The sequence below is a fragment of the Notolepis coatsorum genome, assembly GCF_963971535.1.
Source record: "Notolepis coatsorum genome assembly, chromosome: 9".
In the NCBI taxonomy this organism is placed as follows: Eukaryota; Metazoa; Chordata; class Actinopteri; order Aulopiformes; family Paralepididae; genus Notolepis; species Notolepis coatsorum.
In genome coordinates this window covers 75697766-75717652 of record NC_140173.1, presented here as the reverse complement: position 1 = coordinate 75717652, position 19887 = coordinate 75697766, and the positions used below count along the sequence as shown (strand labels likewise).

Genomic DNA, 19887 nt, shown 5'->3' with positions numbered 1-19887 from the left:
CCCACTAGACTACTAGATCCGTGTTTACATGCGTGCGGTAGGGGCTGGCACGCCCACTGCGCGAAGCCTCCTAAATAACTTTTTCCAGTTCGCACATATCTATTATCTATGACTAATTCTATCTATTTTTAGGGGCAAATGCGAGTGAAATAGTCGCGCTGTGGTTACATGACGTCATTGGTATTTTAGAGCTGCACTACCGGTTTAGACGGTATAGTCAAAATCCATACCGTAGAGCAAATTCATACCGTTTATACCGTATACCGTTTATACCGTCCACCCCTACCGGAGATATTTAAATATGTCGGACTTCAACAGATTTCCCCGGGGAAAAAAACGGTAATTACCGGACAACGGAAACCCTGCTGTATATATCACAATGACTGCAATATGGGATGTTTTTTATAATGCAGGCTAGGGATTGTACCGAATTCGGTACTTTTAAAGGTACCTACCGAAACACATCGGTACTACCGAGTATCGATTCACGTGAGATCCAACGGTGCCAATTTTCGGTTATTTATTTATTTATTTCGTTTACAGCTAAAACGAAACCACACGTTAAGCGGTTCAGCTTGTGAAAACCAAGCGTTGGCACTGTGTGTGGTGTGTGTGTGTGAAAGCAAGCATGACAGTAAGTTACTTTACTTACTAAGTGTAGTAAGATGACGGAGGCCCGCTAACATACGCTACACCATAGAGATATATAATAAACATAATTATGCGTTACACTGCCCAGAGCCTTCTAAAAAGATTCATTATAGCAGTGCATGCTCTGCACGGCCCCGGGTGAGAGATAACCAAACGTGTCGTGGAGACCCGCCCAACTCTGCCTCTGACTCGCAGACTGTGGGTGGGGGAATGTGATTGGACCAAAGCAGAGTTCAGTTGACAGACAGTGGAGCAGTCGACATGCAGAGTGACAGAGACACTGCTGCTTGCAGTTGAGGTTGCATGTTGGCGCTGTCTTGCAGATAATACATATGAAAAGAATTTAAAAAAAAATTTGATCTAACGGAACGTAGACCAATCTCAGGCCCCGTTTAGACGGAAACGCTAGCAGGTGAATCCGCAAAAATATTTTTACGGATGTGCCTTTCGTTTATACGGAAACGGCGTTTTTACGGGGTGAAACCGCAAAAAAGTGAGACTACCTTCCAGGGTGGAATTCCTAGAAACGCAAAAGCTTTGCGCTTTCGTCTAAACTGTCAAACCGTATAAATCTGTTAAAACGATGACGAAAGGTTTGTCACGGCTCTGGTCGCGCGTACTGCTTACGTCACAGGTAGCAGGTATGCGCCAGTAGCCGAGACGTAAACAAAGCAAGTATGTCTGACTTATATCAACGGAGATCACCTGAAGGCTACATTGGCAGTACTTTTAACCCTTTCACTGCCACACGACAGAAGGTTACCCCTTTACTATCACACAACCGGCTGTCGTGTGGCAGTGAAAGGGTTAAATACACAAGAATCTGTCCCGCCGCGGCGTGAGTGGACCCACTGTCTGTGAGTGACTCTGCTTTGGTGCAATCACATTCCCCATCCACAGTCTGCGAATCAGAGGCAGAGTAGGGCGGGTCTTCACAGCACGTCATGTGACATATGCGCCAATCGTGTGACAGCGGGTCTCCGTCGTTACAGCGTCGTCTGCACGGAGAATTCCACTCCAAAACGCTCGTCTAAACGTAAAATTAAAAGTGAAACCGCAAGATGACTTTTGCGGTTTCTGTTCACAAAACGCTCGTCTAAACGGGGCCTCAGTCACTCTTATTGTCTGGGACCAAATGCGGTCACGCCCCATTTTGCGTGACATCCAGGCTTTTTTATCGTCAGCGTTTGGGAATTTCATGTCGACAGGTAGATGAGGTGAAATTATACTTATTTTAGAATATATATATCAAATTTCATGAGTATTCATCTATATTTAGTCATCTAAAGACTATTAGATATGAACCTATGTACCAGTAAAAAGTGGGAATCTCTAGAATGTGTTTTGGGCAACGGTGTTTACGGAAGTGCAGGTCTCAAGTTGACGTTATACTATAACTTACACAACACTTTCTGTTGTCAGTAGATTTTTTGTATTTATTTTTTTGTATTTATTGGTTTAAAATACAGAGACAGTGCATATTAAGGAACATTTGACTGTAAATATGCCAGTTTAGCCAAGTTGGCTAATTTTCAACTGTAGTCTCTGGGGCAGGTGACATGAGCACAACAATAATTAAAACATAGTACAATAATTAAAACACAGTAGGAATCAGTATAGGCCACAATACACTAAAATACATACAAACAAATACATTAAAATACAACCCCTCAGTTAAAAAACATAGTACAGTAATTAAAACACAGTAGGAATCAGTATAGGTTACAATACACTAAAATACATACAAATAAATACACCAAAATACAACCCCTCAGTTAAAATGGTCGCACACTTGACCATCTCTCAACCATGATTTTAAGTTAGTTTTAAATGAGATGTAACTTTGATACTCCCTGAGCCGTGTTGGCAGACTGTTCCAGGTGTGGGCTGCTCTCACGGAAAAGGCTGTCTGACTAAAAGCAGACCTCCTGTTTGGGACTACACAGTCCCCTCTGACTACAGACCTGGTATATCTATCAGCATATGCTTTCTGTTTTATGAAAGTACAGAGGGGGGGAGGAGCCAAGCCATGTAGGATTTTATAGGTAAGGCAGGCATCTTTGAATTTGACAAGATTGTCCCAGCTCAGTAGGTTCTGGTTTGCTATGCTATAACAATGATAACAGATGGCAGCATTGGTTTAAAATTAAAAGGTGAAAATGTGAAAACTACAAAATTAATACAATTCCAAAGACCTTTATCACAGGTCACTGGGACGCGTCTATTATTTGATGCGATCTGAACAGCGTTAAACTATTAATGGGACCCACCTGAGTACAGTGATCGAGAATGGTCACCCAATTATCTTAACAAAAGTGCATCATTAGCATTATGTTAGTTGTCTAAACGGGAACATAATGGTACAATTTAAGATTTGAATGTTATCTGCATATAAAGGACAAATAAAACATTGTTAATTTGTAAGAAACCTCAATGAAAACGGCGCAGGGTAAGTTATATTAGCTATTGTTATGAAAATGAGATAGAATCCTATAAAACTGTGGACGCATTTGGTCACCGTGACGTTACTTTTTCTCCCCATTTTTCAATTTTTCTCCCATCCCAATTTCATATTATCCAATTCTTCCCTCCCCTGTCTCGAACATTGCTAGACCATGCATGCCTCCCACTGGTCGGCTGCAATGTGGACGAAGCCTTGCATCACGTGTAGGGGTGCACCGATATATCGGTCGGGTATCGGTATCGGCCGATAAGTGCCTTGTTGACTGCTATCGGCCTATCGGCCGATAAGCTCAAATGTGCCGATAGCAGTCGCCGATAACTAACCATCCATTTGTGTAGCGTCAAAAGGCAAAAAAAAAAAAAGTTCACTCGCGACCCACCTGCACAACGCCCGCCGTCCCCCCCACACACACACAAGCTACTGCATCAAAGTTACTATTTATGATTAACAAGGCATTCGTTTTGTGGCATTAACGTTATATAGTTAGTGTTACACGGACAATAACATCAGCATATTATTATTACCCATAGCAGCAAGGCATTACTCCGAGTCCGTTCATAGCCGGGAGGCAGAAGACTAACGTTACTGGTGAAAATGTGATTTACGTTGGAATACTCCTTTGCCAACTTGCTGTACTTTGCTTGCAGGTCTGCAGCCATTATTACTGGATTAAGAATAGCCCCAACTTTAGCCAACGTAACGTTATGGCTAAACCTTTAACATAGTTAACCCTAGCTTTCGGTTAGCTGTTCAATGCATAGTAATAACACAACCAAGCGAATCCATCAGAGCTCCCCATCAACACCGCTCTGTCGGGAGGATGGCATTTAAGAAAGTATCTGCTGTTAAAATGACACAAACATTCGTTTTGTGGCATTAACGTTATTATAGTTAGTTACACGTTCAATTACATCAGCATAGTATTTACCCGAAGATAGCAAGCAAGCCGTGCATAGCTCGGTTACATTCCGTTGCTCATTCCGTACCCAACTACACATTCTGCAGGCCTGTACAGTGCGACATATATCTCGCACGTGCTACAGCAACAGCGGTCTGTGCGATGGATGGATTTACTTCAGTAGCACTGGTGCGATAGGGATTCGGTTCATATAGATACTCTTATTTTGAAAATCCTGTAGCGGGTCTCATTTCTGCCCACGCGCAGCTCCAGCTAGGCTCCGAAAGCTAGCAACGTTCAGGTGCATATGATAATCTTATTTTGAAAAAACTCTTGTGACAACTCGACGAGTCATATCCGCCCTATCCGTGCGCCTTCTGCAAGCAGAGCAGCGCGTTGGTCGGTTGCTGCCTTAACACAGCAGTGCGCCTACACGTCCCGAAATAAGTCCGTGGTGTTTTTTTCTTCTCGCAACGGGTCAAATGCATCTACATGCTTTGCACCGTCGCCATTCCTTTATGCGCACATCGCCCGAAATTAACGTTTATGTACCATTACAATCACTACAACGTTAGCAAGCTAACAAGCTAATCCTGATCACAGGCAGAGCCAGCAGACACAGTGTGGAAAGGGAAATGGGGGGGCACTCTCTCCCCTTCCCTGTGTGTGTGTGCGTGCGTGCGTTTGGAAAGATGATGAAGTCACTAGTCAGGACAGGAGTATATTATAGTAAACTGAGGATGGACAGATAATGTTGATATTCAAATAAACAAGTTTCGAGAGGAGTGGAAGTTTGAAGACAGACTAGACTACAATATGATGCGGGGGTGGTGAGTTGAAACAGTGTGTGTGAATGAATGAATGAGAACTTTATTTAACAGATTGCAGAATGGGTACAGTACAGTATGGCTCAATACACACAATTGTTAAGGGGATGCAGACCTGAGAAAGACGTTTGTCTTGTTTACATCAGGGTCCCCCATTGTGTGTGTGTGTGTGTGTGTCCCAACCGACCCCACTTCTATGTTTCAATAAATTATTTGCATTTAAAACTATTAACGCTGACTCATTCCTTCAGTCCACTCAAAATTATGCTAATATTCCTTATGTTGTTTATGATATTAATTGAAAATAGCATATGAGAGTATCATAGTAATAATAACACATGGCGATATACTAAATGACAGCCAAACATGGCACTGCAACTAAATAACACAAATACAATAGGCACATTTGTGACTGTTACAAATATAACAAGTTTTATACTTGTGCTACAAGATTTTGGCCTGTGCTACAAAACTATCAACCTCTGTAGCACCAGTGCTATGTGCAAAAAAAGTTAACGTACAGCCCTGCATTCTGCAATCTGTTAATAAAGTTTTCAACCAGACAAATGTATAGAAAGGCTTTGTTTTATTATAACATTTGTTGCAGTAAAATCATTGTGTCTCGTTTGGCCATCCTGTGGAGCGCGCTGGTCGGCGGGCACTGCCGGGCAGCTAACGTATTAGCTTGTTGTGGTTCTGAGTTTGACTCGCATTCTTGCAAGCAGATCAATGGCGGCATGCCCCGAAGTAGAAAAATTAATAAACGCTTGGTGGTAAGCAGGAGGTGGGTGCTAGCGGTGTGGCGTAATTGGCCGAATCGACTGTCAATCAAAATGGTTCCATTGCATTGGTTGAAAGCTCTGGTTGAGAGAATAGTATCCCGCTGCAGGCCGCCAGAATGGTTCCATTGCATTGGTTGAAAGCTCTGGTTGAGAAAATAGTATCCCTCTGCAGGCCGCCAGACGATACTGGGAGAGGGATCAGTGATACCATAAACATATTTCTTGATGTTTCCTTTTTTAAGTAAGTAAAGAGGCCTACAAATACAAACACACATACAAATATACAGTAGTTTCATTAAAAAAATAAAAAGAAAATATTAAAAAAAATATTAAAAAAAATATTAAAAAAAATTAAAAATACTTATTTTTTGCCACAATTATCGGTATCGGCCGATTGTGTTAGTTGAACAATCGGTATCGGTATCGGTGGCCAATTTTCATATCGGTGCACCCCTAATCACGTGTCCCCTCCGGTACACGAGGAGGCAGCCGTCGCATCTTTTCACCTGCACAGCGCGATCTCTCAGTGGCGAGGAGTAACGCATGGGAGGCTCACACTGCCCCTGATACTTCCTGATTCTGCTGTACAGACGCACCAACCGATCTGTAGGAGTCGCTGTCCACAACGTCCGATCCCCACCCACCGGCTTTCCCACCCCCTAATACTGCCAATTGTATTAGTATGAACGACCAGCCAAGCTGGAAGCAACGCCGAGAGCTGATGAAAAGAATAATTTGATATGTGTGTGACTGACTGTGTGTATATATGTTGTTCTAAATAAATAATAATAACTTTATTTGTATAGCACCTTTCATACAGGGGATTGCAGTTCAAAGTGCTTTACATCAGTAAGATGTAAATAATAAAGTAATAATAATACATTTATTTATTTAGGTAAGGTAGATTACATTTTTAGAGACTAAAGTACCGAAAAAAGGTACCGTTGGGTACCGGTATCGGTTCAAATGTGAACGGTACCCATCCCTAGATGGGATAGAATATTAAAATGTTCGAATAGTCAATGGCATGCCAGTCTCCACATTCGATTTTCATGTCGATACTTTTAATTTTTTATTGAAGCAAACCATTCTTATTTAATTCCTTTTTATATTTAGAGGCAGCCTAATTCTCATAGCCTAATTGATCTAAAAGATGCACATGCTACTGTTTCTGTTTGTTTATTAAAACCGGTTGATAGGCCGATGCAATGCTGTTATTATAGCAGGGCTCTACGCTAACCTTTTTCACTAGGGGCACAGGTGCTCCTAAATGAAAAAATTTAGGAGCACACAAAGAAATTTAGGAGCACCCAAAAATATTTAGGAGCACAGTGAAAATATGTCAAGTAACAGAGTTTTTTTTTTTTTTTTTTTTTTTTTTTAATAAATGTATATTTGTACTGTGCGTGCATGTGCAAACGGGAACGGGACACATCTGTGCAATAGCACATACCACCAAAGTCACTGGCCCACTGTGTGCGTGTGTGTGTATCATCTGCGTGTGCAAACGGGAATGGGACAGACATTTGAACTATTAATTAAGTGATTAATGCCTACTATGGCAAAGTTGTAGCCAACAACTAGGCCTAATAAGAAAGGCAGTGATATTGAACAAAAAGGAGACACTGGCTTTACAACCAGGGCCATCAGTAGAGAGGGGAGCTAGTGTTGCTCTTTTAGAAAAATAATCCTTTCAGGGTTGCCTATTGAAATACTGTTCACCTCCAGTACAGTAGTTTGCGTGTCAGGTAGACCATTGATTGACAGTCGATTCTGCCAATTACGACGTCACACCATTGCACTCTGGCCGACCGGCGCTGCAGCTGGACCCTATTGCCACACCGCTTGCACTCTGGCCGTCCGGCGTTACAGCTGGACCCATTGCCCACCTCTGCGGTTGATAACGCTAGCCAAGTTAGCTGTACACACATACACAGTGGGCCAGTTGTAGGGGTGTAACAATGCATCGCAATGCATCGATCCTACTTTGCAATATTTACAAAACATGACATTGTTTTCGAACTCTAGCCATGGGGAAATGTTTAGCCAATTCACGTTAAATTTGTATGTCTTCCCTCCGGCTCCAGTGGGTGTAGCTTCGCTAGCTACAGTGGCTACATTGGGTGCTACAGTGGGTGTAGCCTCGCTAGCTTGGCCAACTTCGCTAGCATGCTGGCTAGCGTCAGTATCTTGGTTAACATTAACGTTAACCATCACCTCTGTAACATGAGCTGCCTCGCCTGACTTCTCATTCTCCGGTATCTTTCGCGCAAAATAAAAATGAATGGGCTTCGACGTGGCTGTATTATTGTTTGACTCAGACAGTGACGCTGATCATTACTTTCGGTTTCCAGTCGCGTGACCACAGGAAACTACTGTGATTGGAACGTTTATGCGGCTGTGAACTGTGGGACTTGTAGTTTTTTAACGATTCTCGCAGCGGAGAAAAAAAAAGGACAAATGAGAGGCTGTACTCTGCACTCGCTGGCCCCACTCGCACGCCGTGTGAGTACTTGATTTTGCATGTTCGCACGCACATATTTTTAGGGGCATATGCGAGCAATATGGTCTCACTGTAGAGCCCTGTATAGGCTACGATGGTGAATGGTGTAATTTTTATTTATTGTATTTGTCGGTCAGCTGAGCCGATCAACGTTCTGAAGGATTATCTGAACTTCAGATTTTGAAGTGCCTATTTATGTGCAATACCCTTTGATTTTAATTATCCATTCTATTAAAAAGAATAACTGAATTGAACTGAAACTGAACATTTTAACTGAATCGAATATTCGGTGTTAAGAACCATCGATTTTCGAATAGCACTTTTGCTAGAAAGTCCCATCCCTAATGCAGGCAAGCACTGAGGTACTAACTAATTTTGTCTCGCAAGCATTCTTCCCTCAAGACAAGAATACAATACAATGTGAGGAGATTCAGTGGGACATATACTGGCTGACGTCCCACAAATCTACCCTTTTTGAGAGGCCATATCAAACTGTAAACGAGGCAGCTTTGAAAAATGTGGCTATATTAACAAAAGCTGTCAAAGTAGTTGCAATATGATATTTTGTCCTTATCATGCTGCCGGCTTCAGTGAGATGACTTGCGTACAAATCGAGTCAGTGATGAGAATTCATCCAAACGGGGCCTGGTCTGTACGCTATGACTTTGGTTAGTGATTTGCTGCTCTGAGGGGTTGGGACAGGCCTTGGATATCAACCCTAATGAGTCACGTGCTGAAGACTTGGCCTTCTGTGCATCCCCGGCCTCTTATCTGTCACAGCTGACTGTGCAAATCCATGATATCCTATCTTTATCAATATTGAGAGGCTGGTTCCACAGCAGGCAGGTCAGTGTTAAGCCAGGTGGTAGCACAGCTAGTTTTAGCCTGTAAGGGGAGTGGCCACATTTATCAGAGGAAGCGTGGGAGGAAGTGGGACATTTCCCAGATTTGGAACCCAACCTGAGCATGACATAAGGGCAAAATGGCTGCCATGTGAATATGGTCAATACTGGTTGAAGAGTTGAGAACTCCCCACTAAGATGCAAAGTCCAATAACCACGAGTTGGAACGGGAAGGATATACGCTGTGTGAACGACCAGTGTGTTGTGGAATCCTTCTGAGGTTTTCTTTGTACCTCTGGCTGCTTCGCACGCTGTAACAAATTACATAATAGGTGCGGCTGGGTAGCGCAGTGGACTAAGCACTCGCCTACCACGCAGAGACTCTGGGATCTAATCCAGCTGTCAGCGGTACCTCCGGCTTGGTCAGTTGTCCCTACTAACACAATTGGCAGTGTTAGCGGGTGCTGGTGGGGTATGGGTCCTGGTCATTGTAAACTGCAAATGGTCGGTCGGGGCGCCTGTTCAGTAGGGAGGGGATCTGGGGGAAATAGCGTGAACCTCTGCATGCGTTACTTTCCCCCAGTGAAACTCTTCTCTTGTCAGGTGAAAAGAAGCAGTAGCACATGTATCGGAGGAGGCATGTGGTAGTTCTACACCCTCCCCAGGCCGACAGTGGGGCAATGCACGCAATGACCAGGAAGGGAATTGGCATAACGACTAAATTGGAATGGGTGAAAAATGCAGAAAACTAAAAAAATAAATGGAATAAAAAACAAAACAAAAATTACATCATTAGAAAGCAGATGCTGCTACTACTTCCAAATCCTTGTCAAACCCGGCTAGCGGCTACACTTGGTTAACCATTTCACTACCACACTACAGAAGGTTAACTGTCTGTAGTGTGGTGGTGAAAGGGTTAACCTTATATAGTGTGGCAGTGAAATCGTTATCCCTTTGTAGTGTGGCAGTGAAAGGGTTAACCGAGGAGTGTTGTCGGTGGCACGTCTGCTGCGGTGGCAGAGAATGTGTTTGGTCAGGTCCAGACTGGCTCTGTAATACAGTACATACCAGCAGATCAGCTGGGAGCACATCTCTGTGTTCATTTATAGCCACATGGCCTTGTGTCCCTACACGTCTGCCTGGCAACTCCTCACTCTCGTCTGCTCTTCCTACCACTAGAGCTAACTCACCTCTCCGTGTCTTTATTAGTAGACTCATAGTAGTTCAGTGCAGTGAAATGTGAGCCGACCTTCGCGGAGGCATGAGTGGGGGCCCCCGTGGCTTTTGTGAGATTTCTTGAGCTACGATCTGATGGGATTTTGTCTTCTCTTTTTGTTGTTCGCAGGGTCTTGGGTCTCCGATCGATGGAGAAAGTGGGCAAGATGTGGAGCAACCTGAGGAGCAAATGCCAAACCCTCTTCCACAACGACGGCTCGGGCCCCAGCGAGAGCAGCGTGGAGGCAGACGCCGTCCACTGCGTGGTGGTGGACCTCGGGCAGGGAAGCGACACCCAGGCGTCTGCGGCCTCCAGTCCCAGGAGCCTCCTACCGCTCCCCCTGGTGACGGCCGCGGGGCGGCGCCACAACTGCGTGTCGGACATCCCGCAGATAGTAGAGATCACCATCGACAAGGACACGGAGGACGTGCGGGGCGGTTCGGGGGGCGTTCCCCTGGCCCGGAGAGACTCCTACTCCCGTCATGCTCCGTGGGGGGGCAAGAAAAAACACTCATGTTCCACTAAAACCCAGAGCTCTCTGGAGGCGGACAGGCGGTCCGGGCGGTCGCGGGGGAGCCGCAGGGACAGGCGCTATGGGGTCAGCTCCATCCAGGAGATGGGAGACTCTGTGTCCGCCGGACGCAGCCTGAGCGCTCGCTCCCTGCGCCAGAGGCTAAGTGACACGGTGGGGCTTTGCCTCCCCCTGCCCCCTCGCCGGTGCTCTCGCTCGTCCAAGACCCTGGTCACCGCCAAGCGGAAGATCCACCTGACGGAGCTCATGTTGGAGACCTGCCCCTTCCCACCGGGTTCGGACTTGGCCCACAAGTGGCACCTGATCAAGCAGCACACCGCGCCCGTCAGCCCGCATTCCTCAACCGCCCTGCTGGACGCCTTCGACCCGGCCCACCCCTCTCCCGAAGACGAGGAGGAGCGTCTGCGCGAGCGGCGCAGGCTTAGCATCGAGGAGGGGGTGGACCCCCCGCCCAACGCCCAGATCCACACCCTGGAGGCCTCTGTGCCGCCGGGCTCCTCTCTCTACAAACTGGGACCAAAAATGGCTCCCGGCTTGGGAGAGGCCTCTGGGGACGGCCGGGCCGCCGCGGCGGCGAGCTGTTCTGGGGGGACTGCGTCGTCGGGGGCCAGCGGACAGGCGCCGGGGGCCCAGGACTGTGACTCCGAGGAGGACTCCACCACCCTCTGTCTGCAGGCCAGGAGGCCCAAGCAGAGGCACGCCTCCGGCGACGGCCACCTGAGTCGGCAGCAGCAGCCGGGGCCGTGGAAGGTCCACACCCAGATCGACTACATCCACTGCCTGGTTCCGGACCTGCGGCGGATCACGTCTCTGCCCTGCTACTGGGGCGTGATGGACCGCTACGAGGCCGAGGCGCTGCTGGACGGGCGGCCCGAGGGCACCTTCCTCCTGCGCGACTCGGCCCAGGAGGACTACCTCTTCTCTGTCAGCTTCCGCCGCTATAACCGCTCGCTGCACGCGCGCATCGAGCAGTGGAACCACAACTTTAGCTTCGACGCCCACGACCCCTGCGTGTTCCACTCGTCCACGGTCACGGGCCTGCTGGAGCACTACAAGGACCCCAGCGCCTGCATGTTCTTCGAGCCGCTGCTCACGGCGCCGCTCCACCGGACCTTCCCGTTTGGCCTGCAGCACCTGGCACGTGCCGCCATCTGCCGCTGGACCACTTACGACGGCATCGGCGCCCTGCCGCTGCCGCCGGCCCTGCAGGACTTCCTGAAGGAATATCACTACAAACAGAAAGTACGCGTCCGCTGGCTGGAGAGGGAGCCGCCGCTCAAGGTCAAATAGGGCGGGGGCTTCCTCCACGGCCTGCACGCACGTGGCAGGAGGACGACACTTTTTCTTGAGACGCTCCCGATTAGCCAGTCAGGAGAGGCCACAACGACGTGGCTTCCTGTCAGGCGGGGGAGGGGAGTTTAGGTGAAATGAGCTATACAAGATTCATTCTAATCTCTTTATTGTTTTAGTTATTACTTCCATCACAGAAAAAATACATATGATTATATTCAGTATAACGCTGTCTGGCAAGCACATGTTCTAGTGTTGAACAGGTTTTTAGACGGTGAGAGAGCGCACGGAGTCCACGCTTTGAGTTCCCCTCTCTCCCCCTCTGTGCTAAGTGTCTGCCTGATCCCACAACATCACCCTGCCTGTAGACCTGCCTGCATGCCCCCCCCCCCAGTCTCTAGTTAGGCCCCACATGGTTTGGCTACGTTGTATAGTTCACTTTGTGCTTTCTATAATAATTGTTTCTTTCGCTCGATAAAGAGCCTGTCCGGGAGGGTTCGAGATGTGTGTGTTGAGGAGGGGGGGGGGGGGGGGGGGGGGGGGGGGTCTGAAGGTGCTGTTCGGAAAAATAAAAATAAAAATAAAAAGAAAACAAACAAAAAAACGCAGTCAGCTTGTCCCGTGGATAGAGCATGGACAGATCACATCCCTAGCCTTCTGTTTATACAGAGAGCAGTATGAGCCAAACCAGGAGACTGCTTCTGAGTGGGTCCGGGGGAGTTCAGACCAGATCAGTACATCAGGTGCACTTAAGGGAAATGGGAGTCTGGTCCATAGGAACTACTGCTTCTGCACACCAGCAGGAAGTGATGTGTACAGGGGTACAGTATGGGTACTACCAGGGGTACAGTATGTGTACTACCAGGGGTAGAGTATGTGTACAGGGGTACAGTATGTGTACAGGGGTACAGTATGTGTACTACTGTCCCGTACACTCGGCATGCTGTTCTTGTAGATATTCTTCCTGCCCCATACCAGCACTGATTCTCACAGGGGACACTTCTCATGGAAAGATTTTGACAGTTCTTGCTGCCATTATGTATTTTTTATTTTTATTTTTTTTAAGGCAGTCTGTCAGTTCTTCACTGGCCTCAGGCACTTTAACTCTGTTCATGCAGTTGTACACACACACGCACGCACAAACACACACGGACGGAGCCCATAGTTCATATTCCATGTCTGAGATTGAGTACTCAGGTTTACTAACCGTCTGCTGTCTTTATGGACTTGCATTATGGATTTATGATGTTTGCAAGATTTATCCCCCCCCCCCCCCCCCTAAGGGTAGTAGGTGTTGCTGGCGCCGCTAATCATCAGTCATCGGTGGGAACAGGGACGCTTCTCTGAATAACGGATTCCATCCATATAGTAAAGAGTCCCAGATTTAAAGGGAGGGCGTCACAAGCCTGACCAGCCTGCGAGTTCCAGGTAGAGACTACTCTGAAGCGTTAGTCCTCGCGTGGCCAGGCTGGATAGTTCCCGGTAGAGACGACTCTGAAGCGTTAGTCCTCGCGTGGCCAGGCTGGATAGTTCCCGGTAGAGACGACTCTGAAGCGTTAGTCCTCGCGTGGCCAGGCTGGATAGTTCCGGGTAGAGACGACTCTGAAGCGTTAGTCCTCGCGTGGCCAGGCTGGATAGTTCCCGGTAGAGACGACTCTGAAGCGTTAGTCCTCGCGTGGCCAGGCTGGATAGTTCCCGGTAGAGACGACTCTGAAGCGTTAGTCCTCGCGTGGCCAGGCTGGATAGTTCCCGGTAGAGACGACTCTGAAGCGTTAGTCCTCGCGTGGCCAGGCTGGATAGTTCCGGGTAGAGACGACTCTGAAGCGTTAGTCCTCGCGTGGCCAGGCTGGATTGTTCCCGGTAGAGACGACTCTGAAGCGTTAGTCCTCGCGTGGCCAGGCTGGATAGTTCCGGGTAGAGACGACTCTGAAGCGTTAGTCCTCGCGTGGCCAGGCTGGATTGTTCCGGGTAGAGACGACTCTGAAGCGTTAGTCCTCGCGTGGCCAGGCTGGATAGTTCCCGGTAGAGACGACTCTGAAGCGTTAGTCCTCGCGTGGCCAGGCTGGATAGTTCCGGGTAGAGACGACTCTGAAGCGTTAGTTCCAGCGTGGCAGTCTTTTCTTGGAAGCTGCTAATGCTAGTGTTTGGGGCTTGTTACTATAAGGGATGATCATAAATGTTGCTCTGTCAACCTTTTGTATATGTGTGGATCTGACTCTGAAGGCAACCCTTAAACTTTCACTCACTTATCTTGATTATGTAACATAACTGCTCCATCTGAATTAACGTAGTTATGTGACCTATGACATGCACACACACACACACTACAGGCTAGCTAGCTAGTCATTTCCATTGGGAATTTGTATCATGAAAAGAAAATACAACTAAATGTAACCTTTGTGCCTTTTTTAAGAGCGTTTTCTTTGTCTTGTCCCCCCCACCCCACCCTCTGAGTATTCAGTTGCTTCTCAGTCCAAACCTGGTGCATGAAATGCCCCAGTAGTACGTCACATCCTGGCATCTGTGAATGAGACTGAAGAGAATAATGAAGAAGAGGTACGTGAGCTCTGAGCTCACTTTATTGTTCATGGTGCACGTTCAAGTTTTGTAAGAAAAAAAGAAAAAGAAGTTTAGTGGTGCTATCACATGTTGGTTTAGCTAGAGGATTTTAGTGGTTAGTCGTAGCTTCGTTACACCCATTCTCACTCACTAAAGCATGCATACATCTACCCCCCCCCCCCCCTGTCACCTTTCTTTTGGCTTCTATACTTGGAATAGTTGGGAATTGCTATGGTCGTTCTAGTGGGTCCAATACCAGCCTGATTGTAGCGCCTTGTCTGCAAGGCATCTGCGCTTCTCCAGCCCTGAGCGAGTAGAGCTGATGTCTGCGTTGCATATCACTGGACAGATATATAATTGCAGGACATGGCAGGTTAAGGGTAGATAGATGTAGATAGTCCTGTTTTAGACAATGACGATGGCTTCAGAAAGCGTTTTTTTCTTTACCTGTCTGATCTGCGACCTTGTAAATCTTAAATTAGATGTGAAGACATAGGACTCTGTCGTCCAAGAAAAGAGAGAAAAATATTAAATCCCCCTCTTTTTAACCAAGTGGGCATATGAGTGTGTGACTGGGATACTACGCTGATTGGTGGGGACAGGCAGAGCAGTGACGAGGTCCCGATGGGCCTTCAGATGGGACCTTGATCCTTTGTAAACGTACAAAATGAGGGAGAGTATATGAAAACCCTAAAGTAATCATATTGATATACTGTGTAACACTAACGTCAGATCCATGTGATCTTACCTTCATTGGAAAGGTATATCTCAAATCTTGAGACTAACAAAAGAGGTTAACTGCCCCTGTGTGTGTGTGTGAGTGAGAGAGAGGGAGGTTTTAAATATAATTTTTCAATCTCATTAGAAACGACAAATGTGCAATGTATTTTGGGGCTTTTCTCTATGAATATAGTTTCTGTGACCAAAGCTCCTCTTTTTAAAAGTGCTGCACACAGTAGTAACACGTGTCACTGTGTCTTATAGTATTAACACATCAGTTACGATTCAATAGATTTCAATAACGACTGTACATACATTTCGTGTGAAAGTCTATTTCTATACTAAGTGAGATCCACTTTGGTTTCGAGAAGGTGTCGGAGATGAAAGGTGGACTGACAGACGTGTCACCATGTACAGGTCACCCTGCCACCCCTTTCCACCACCTCGCAGCACCATGTACAGGTCACCCTGCCACCCCTTTCCACCACCTCGCAGCACCATGTACAGGTCACCCTGCCACCCCTTTCCACCACCTCGCAGCACCATGTACAGGTCACCCTGCCACCCCTTTCCACCCCCTCGCAGCACCATGTACAGGTCACCCTGCCACCCCTTTCCACCCCCTCGCAGCACCATGTACAGGTCACCCTGCCACCCCTTTCCACCCCCTCGCAGCACCATGTACAGGTCACCCTGCCACACCTTTCCACCCCTTTCCACCCCCTCGCAGCACCATGTACAGGTCACCCAGCCACCCATTTCCACCCCCTCGCAGCACCATGTACAGGTCACCCAGCCACCCATTTCCACCCCTTCGCAGCACCATGTACAGGTCACCCTGCCACCCATTTCCACCCCTTCGCAGCACCATGTACAGGTCACCCTGCCTAGTAGGGCTGTACCGAATGTAATTTTTTAACATTCGAAGCTTCGATTGAAGTATTCGAACAAAGCTTCGAATGTCTATTAAAAAAATAAAGTACTTTAAATAAATTTAAAAAGTTATAAATTTTTTAACTGAATCCTCAATTTGAATAAAGTGATTAATCTGATTAAATTAGTATTTTTATTTTATTAAATCAACTTTCTTTAATGAATATAACTCATCAGTTTCGTCAACATAAATAATCCAATAAGGGCACGGTTGGTATGAAAGTGATGGTCACGTCTTATATTATAATATTAGTGTAACCTAATCTTTAACTGCAACTGTGAAGAAAACCCCCATTGGTTTAAACAGATTGAATAGACGCAACAAAAAAAAGATTTAAAAAAATACAAAAATGTATTAAAAATAAAAAATTCAAATGTTGATTTAGAATTCGAATGTCAACATTATGATCGAAGCATTCGGTACAGCCCTACTTCTGTCACTGTGTCGCGAAACGGCAACCCATTCTGGTTGTTAGAGACTGATGGTTCCCGTTCCAGCAGGTGTAATGGTAGCTCCTCGGTGCAAGTCTGGCCCCTCTTCCCCCGGTTTTGTGAAACCCATAAGAGTGCACACGCGCGCCCGACCCGAGCTCGCTCCTCTGGTGTGTGGAACATTTCCCCCCCCCTAACCCTGCACTTTGTCTTCAGAAAGCTTGAATATTGCATGTCATCTCCCATATGTGTTTATTTTTATTTAATTTTGTATTTTTTTTACTTACAGAATGGCTGGATATCTGTTAAGCGGGGTGGTGGGGTTGTGACATTAAAGTCGTTTGCATGTGAATTTTTATGTCTCAAGACTTAAAAGTTATCGTGACATCTTCTAGTGTCCCGAGTTCACACACACACATAGACACACACACACACATGTACTCTCGTACTCTCTCTTCCTAAATGCCACCTGTCCTGGCACTGCCCCACCCCACCCGCGGGCGCTAATCACAGGCTAATTTTACCTCGCCTGCATCTAAATTTACTGGGCACTAAAAGGGCCGGTCTGTGTTGCCTAATGGGTGCTGTGTGACTGTTGGTTGAGTGGACTCTTCCCTCCCTCCCGCCTGCCTCTCTTCTCCCCGAACCACATCCTCAATATCAACCTGCTGATGCTGGGATGCGTGGAGGAGAGTGGACTTAGGGCCTGTTGTTTGAGCAACCTGCCCCTTCCATACTAAAGTTAGCATTAAAGAGAGTGAGAGAGTGCCCGACTCACACAATGACCCATTGAGTGGCCCAGCTTCCTGCTGCGGGACTGGGGTGCAGGGGAGGGGAAGGGCGGGTGGGGTCGTCTAAGGATTTGTTGAAGTAAATGGCACTTTAATTGTGTGTTTTGTGTGTATTTGCTCAAGGTGGGAATATGTGTGTGTGTGCATGTGTTTAGAGAAGGTGGTGATCCTGGATTATTTCATGTATATTCAGGCGTTTTAAAGCAATGTTGGTAGTTGTATTTTCTGCCGTGCTGCAGACTTGGAGGGGCGGGTGTGTGTTGTTGGTTGTAGGTGTGTGTGTGTGTGTGTGTGTGTGTGTGTGTGTGTGGACAGAGCCACATAGTGGGGTCTGGTGTAGGGCGGGTGCAGAGTTGACTGTGAGGGGTGTTGAGTGACAGGTGACCCCTATGAACAAAGCCTCTATCCCCTGCTACCCCCCCACCCCCTTATTCTCAGGCAGCCCCAGCAGCACAAGGCAAGTCCCTGGTTCCTCAACAGTTTTTCTCATAGGAAATCTGACATTTTCATTAGCGCATTTTTTTTTTTTTTTTTTTTTTTTTTTTTTTTTTTTTTTTTCATATTACCTGTTGTAGACTAAAAAATAAAATAAAACATTGTATGATGAAAGATGTATTAGAAGTCCTAATGAAAATACGTTTTATTCATCTGTGGTGCATTAACTGTCTGGAACACATGCGCGCGCACACACACACACCTGCATATGCTCATAATCACACTTTTTGCCACATGCGCAACCCCCAGATATTGAGACGCATCACACCCTAAACCTGTCTAAACGAGGACCACATTTAGCCAGCATCACCTCTCTGTGTGACCCCTCCCCATAAAGGGATAACAAAGATAGGTGTTTACATGTATATTCTATGTTCTGAAGAAGAAGAAGAAAAAGATGGTGTGAATTGAACTATTTTGAACTTATATCGTCGTTAGGACGACACTATTTAGCTGCACTATGATAGCCTCGTTTGTGGCGAGAAACCACTGGGTCTGGCGTAGATGTGAGACAGGCGGGTCACGTCACCAGCCGTCCCACTGGACCACAGCAAACAACCCCTGGACCCGGGTCTTCATGCCCCTTGTATGGCTCATGGTTTCAGCTCTTAAAAGAGGACAAAGAAATTATAATTTTAAACAAAGTTATTCTCATGTTTCCCATATATTTTTTGGAAAACTGGGTTAAGTTCTATATGAAAACAGGAAAAAAAAAAAGATGTATGACTAAAGAATTATAATTTTTCATTATTACTTCTCCCTAATATGCAATGGAGTGTAATGTAACAATGGTTGCAATCCTCTGTCACTTTAATGCTGTACATGCACATTGGTTGCTATGTGGGTGCCGTGGCAACAGGACTTGACAATGATGGGAACTAATGGTTGTCACACTCTACAGCACTGTTGTGTTCCCAGACTGCCTTATTCGTTCTGACTAATCACAAGAGCCCTTCAAATCCGGGGCTGCAGCCGCTGCCACGGGCGAACCAAACTCTGTCAGACGAATATCGCTGTTCTGTTTTCTTTTTTCTTTTTCTTTCTCCTTTTTTTCTACTGCTGTCAGGTAGGATTTGGAGAGTGTAAACGACGTAATCATGTTCACATTTCAGTGTCTTTGTTCTGTGTATCTTCACCGTTTTAAAAACAAAAAAACCTACAGTTTATTTTCCAGTATAACCTGTTTATTTTAAAGAGCCGTATGATGCGACACTTGTAGCCGTCACACTTGGTGCTTGGCTTATGCTTCATTGTCTTAATATTCCAAATAAAACTGTTAAGTGTAATCCACATCAGACCATGTTTCAATGTTTGGTCTGTTCTTTTGTTCTCGTGGAATTTCTGGAATATCAATGGCTTTTGAGATATGATTTACGGGGCAGTCAGGGAATTTAATATATTGTCGTAGAATTTCAGGACATTTTTTAAATGGTTCACAAGAATTTACCAGGGTGTGTTTTACAGCTTGTTGTCACTAAATGGTGCTTTTCAGTTGCTTTTATACAGGTATATATTGTAAGGCTACTTTGCACAGCAGGGCCAACTGTATTAGAAACTAGAGATTGATTGAGAGGGTTCTAGCAGCCTTGATTTGAAGCTAGAGTGAACATTTTAAATACTGTATGAAAAGATGGCAAATAACTGGTAGATAGGCTACCAATCATTCCATGTTAGCTTACCCAGATGTAGGCCTGGATATCACAGCTGATTTCCCAATTCAGTTAGGGATTGTTAAATTACAATATCAATTTTGCTTGTATATGAAAGATTCTTGGAACTAATGCTGTGAATTATACACAGAACCTTCTAACATTGTGTATTATTAAGAATATTAATGTTGAGAATTGGGCACAAAGCAGTTACATTAATGTACCTTTTATTTAAGATGACCAGCACAATTTAAGGGTCCATCAGTTATTTTTTTTATCCATGTCTGATTATGCAAATTATAT

At 46.0% G+C, this 19887-nt stretch overlaps 1 protein-coding gene across 1 annotated transcript in view; it reads left to right on the top strand.

Annotated features, from left to right (window-relative positions):
- socs5b (suppressor of cytokine signaling 5b) overlaps positions 1-12504 on the top strand; it is a 46134-nt gene extending 33630 nt beyond the window's left edge. Inside the window, exon 2 of the mRNA XM_084321111.1 lies at positions 10313-12504. Within this exon, the coding sequence (XP_084177237.1) occupies positions 10332-12005 (1674 nt within the window). The 5' untranslated portion in view covers positions 10313-10331 and the 3' untranslated portion in view covers positions 12006-12504. The remainder of the gene's footprint in view (positions 1-10312) is intronic.
- The last annotated feature ends 7383 nt before the right edge of the window (positions 12505-19887 follow it).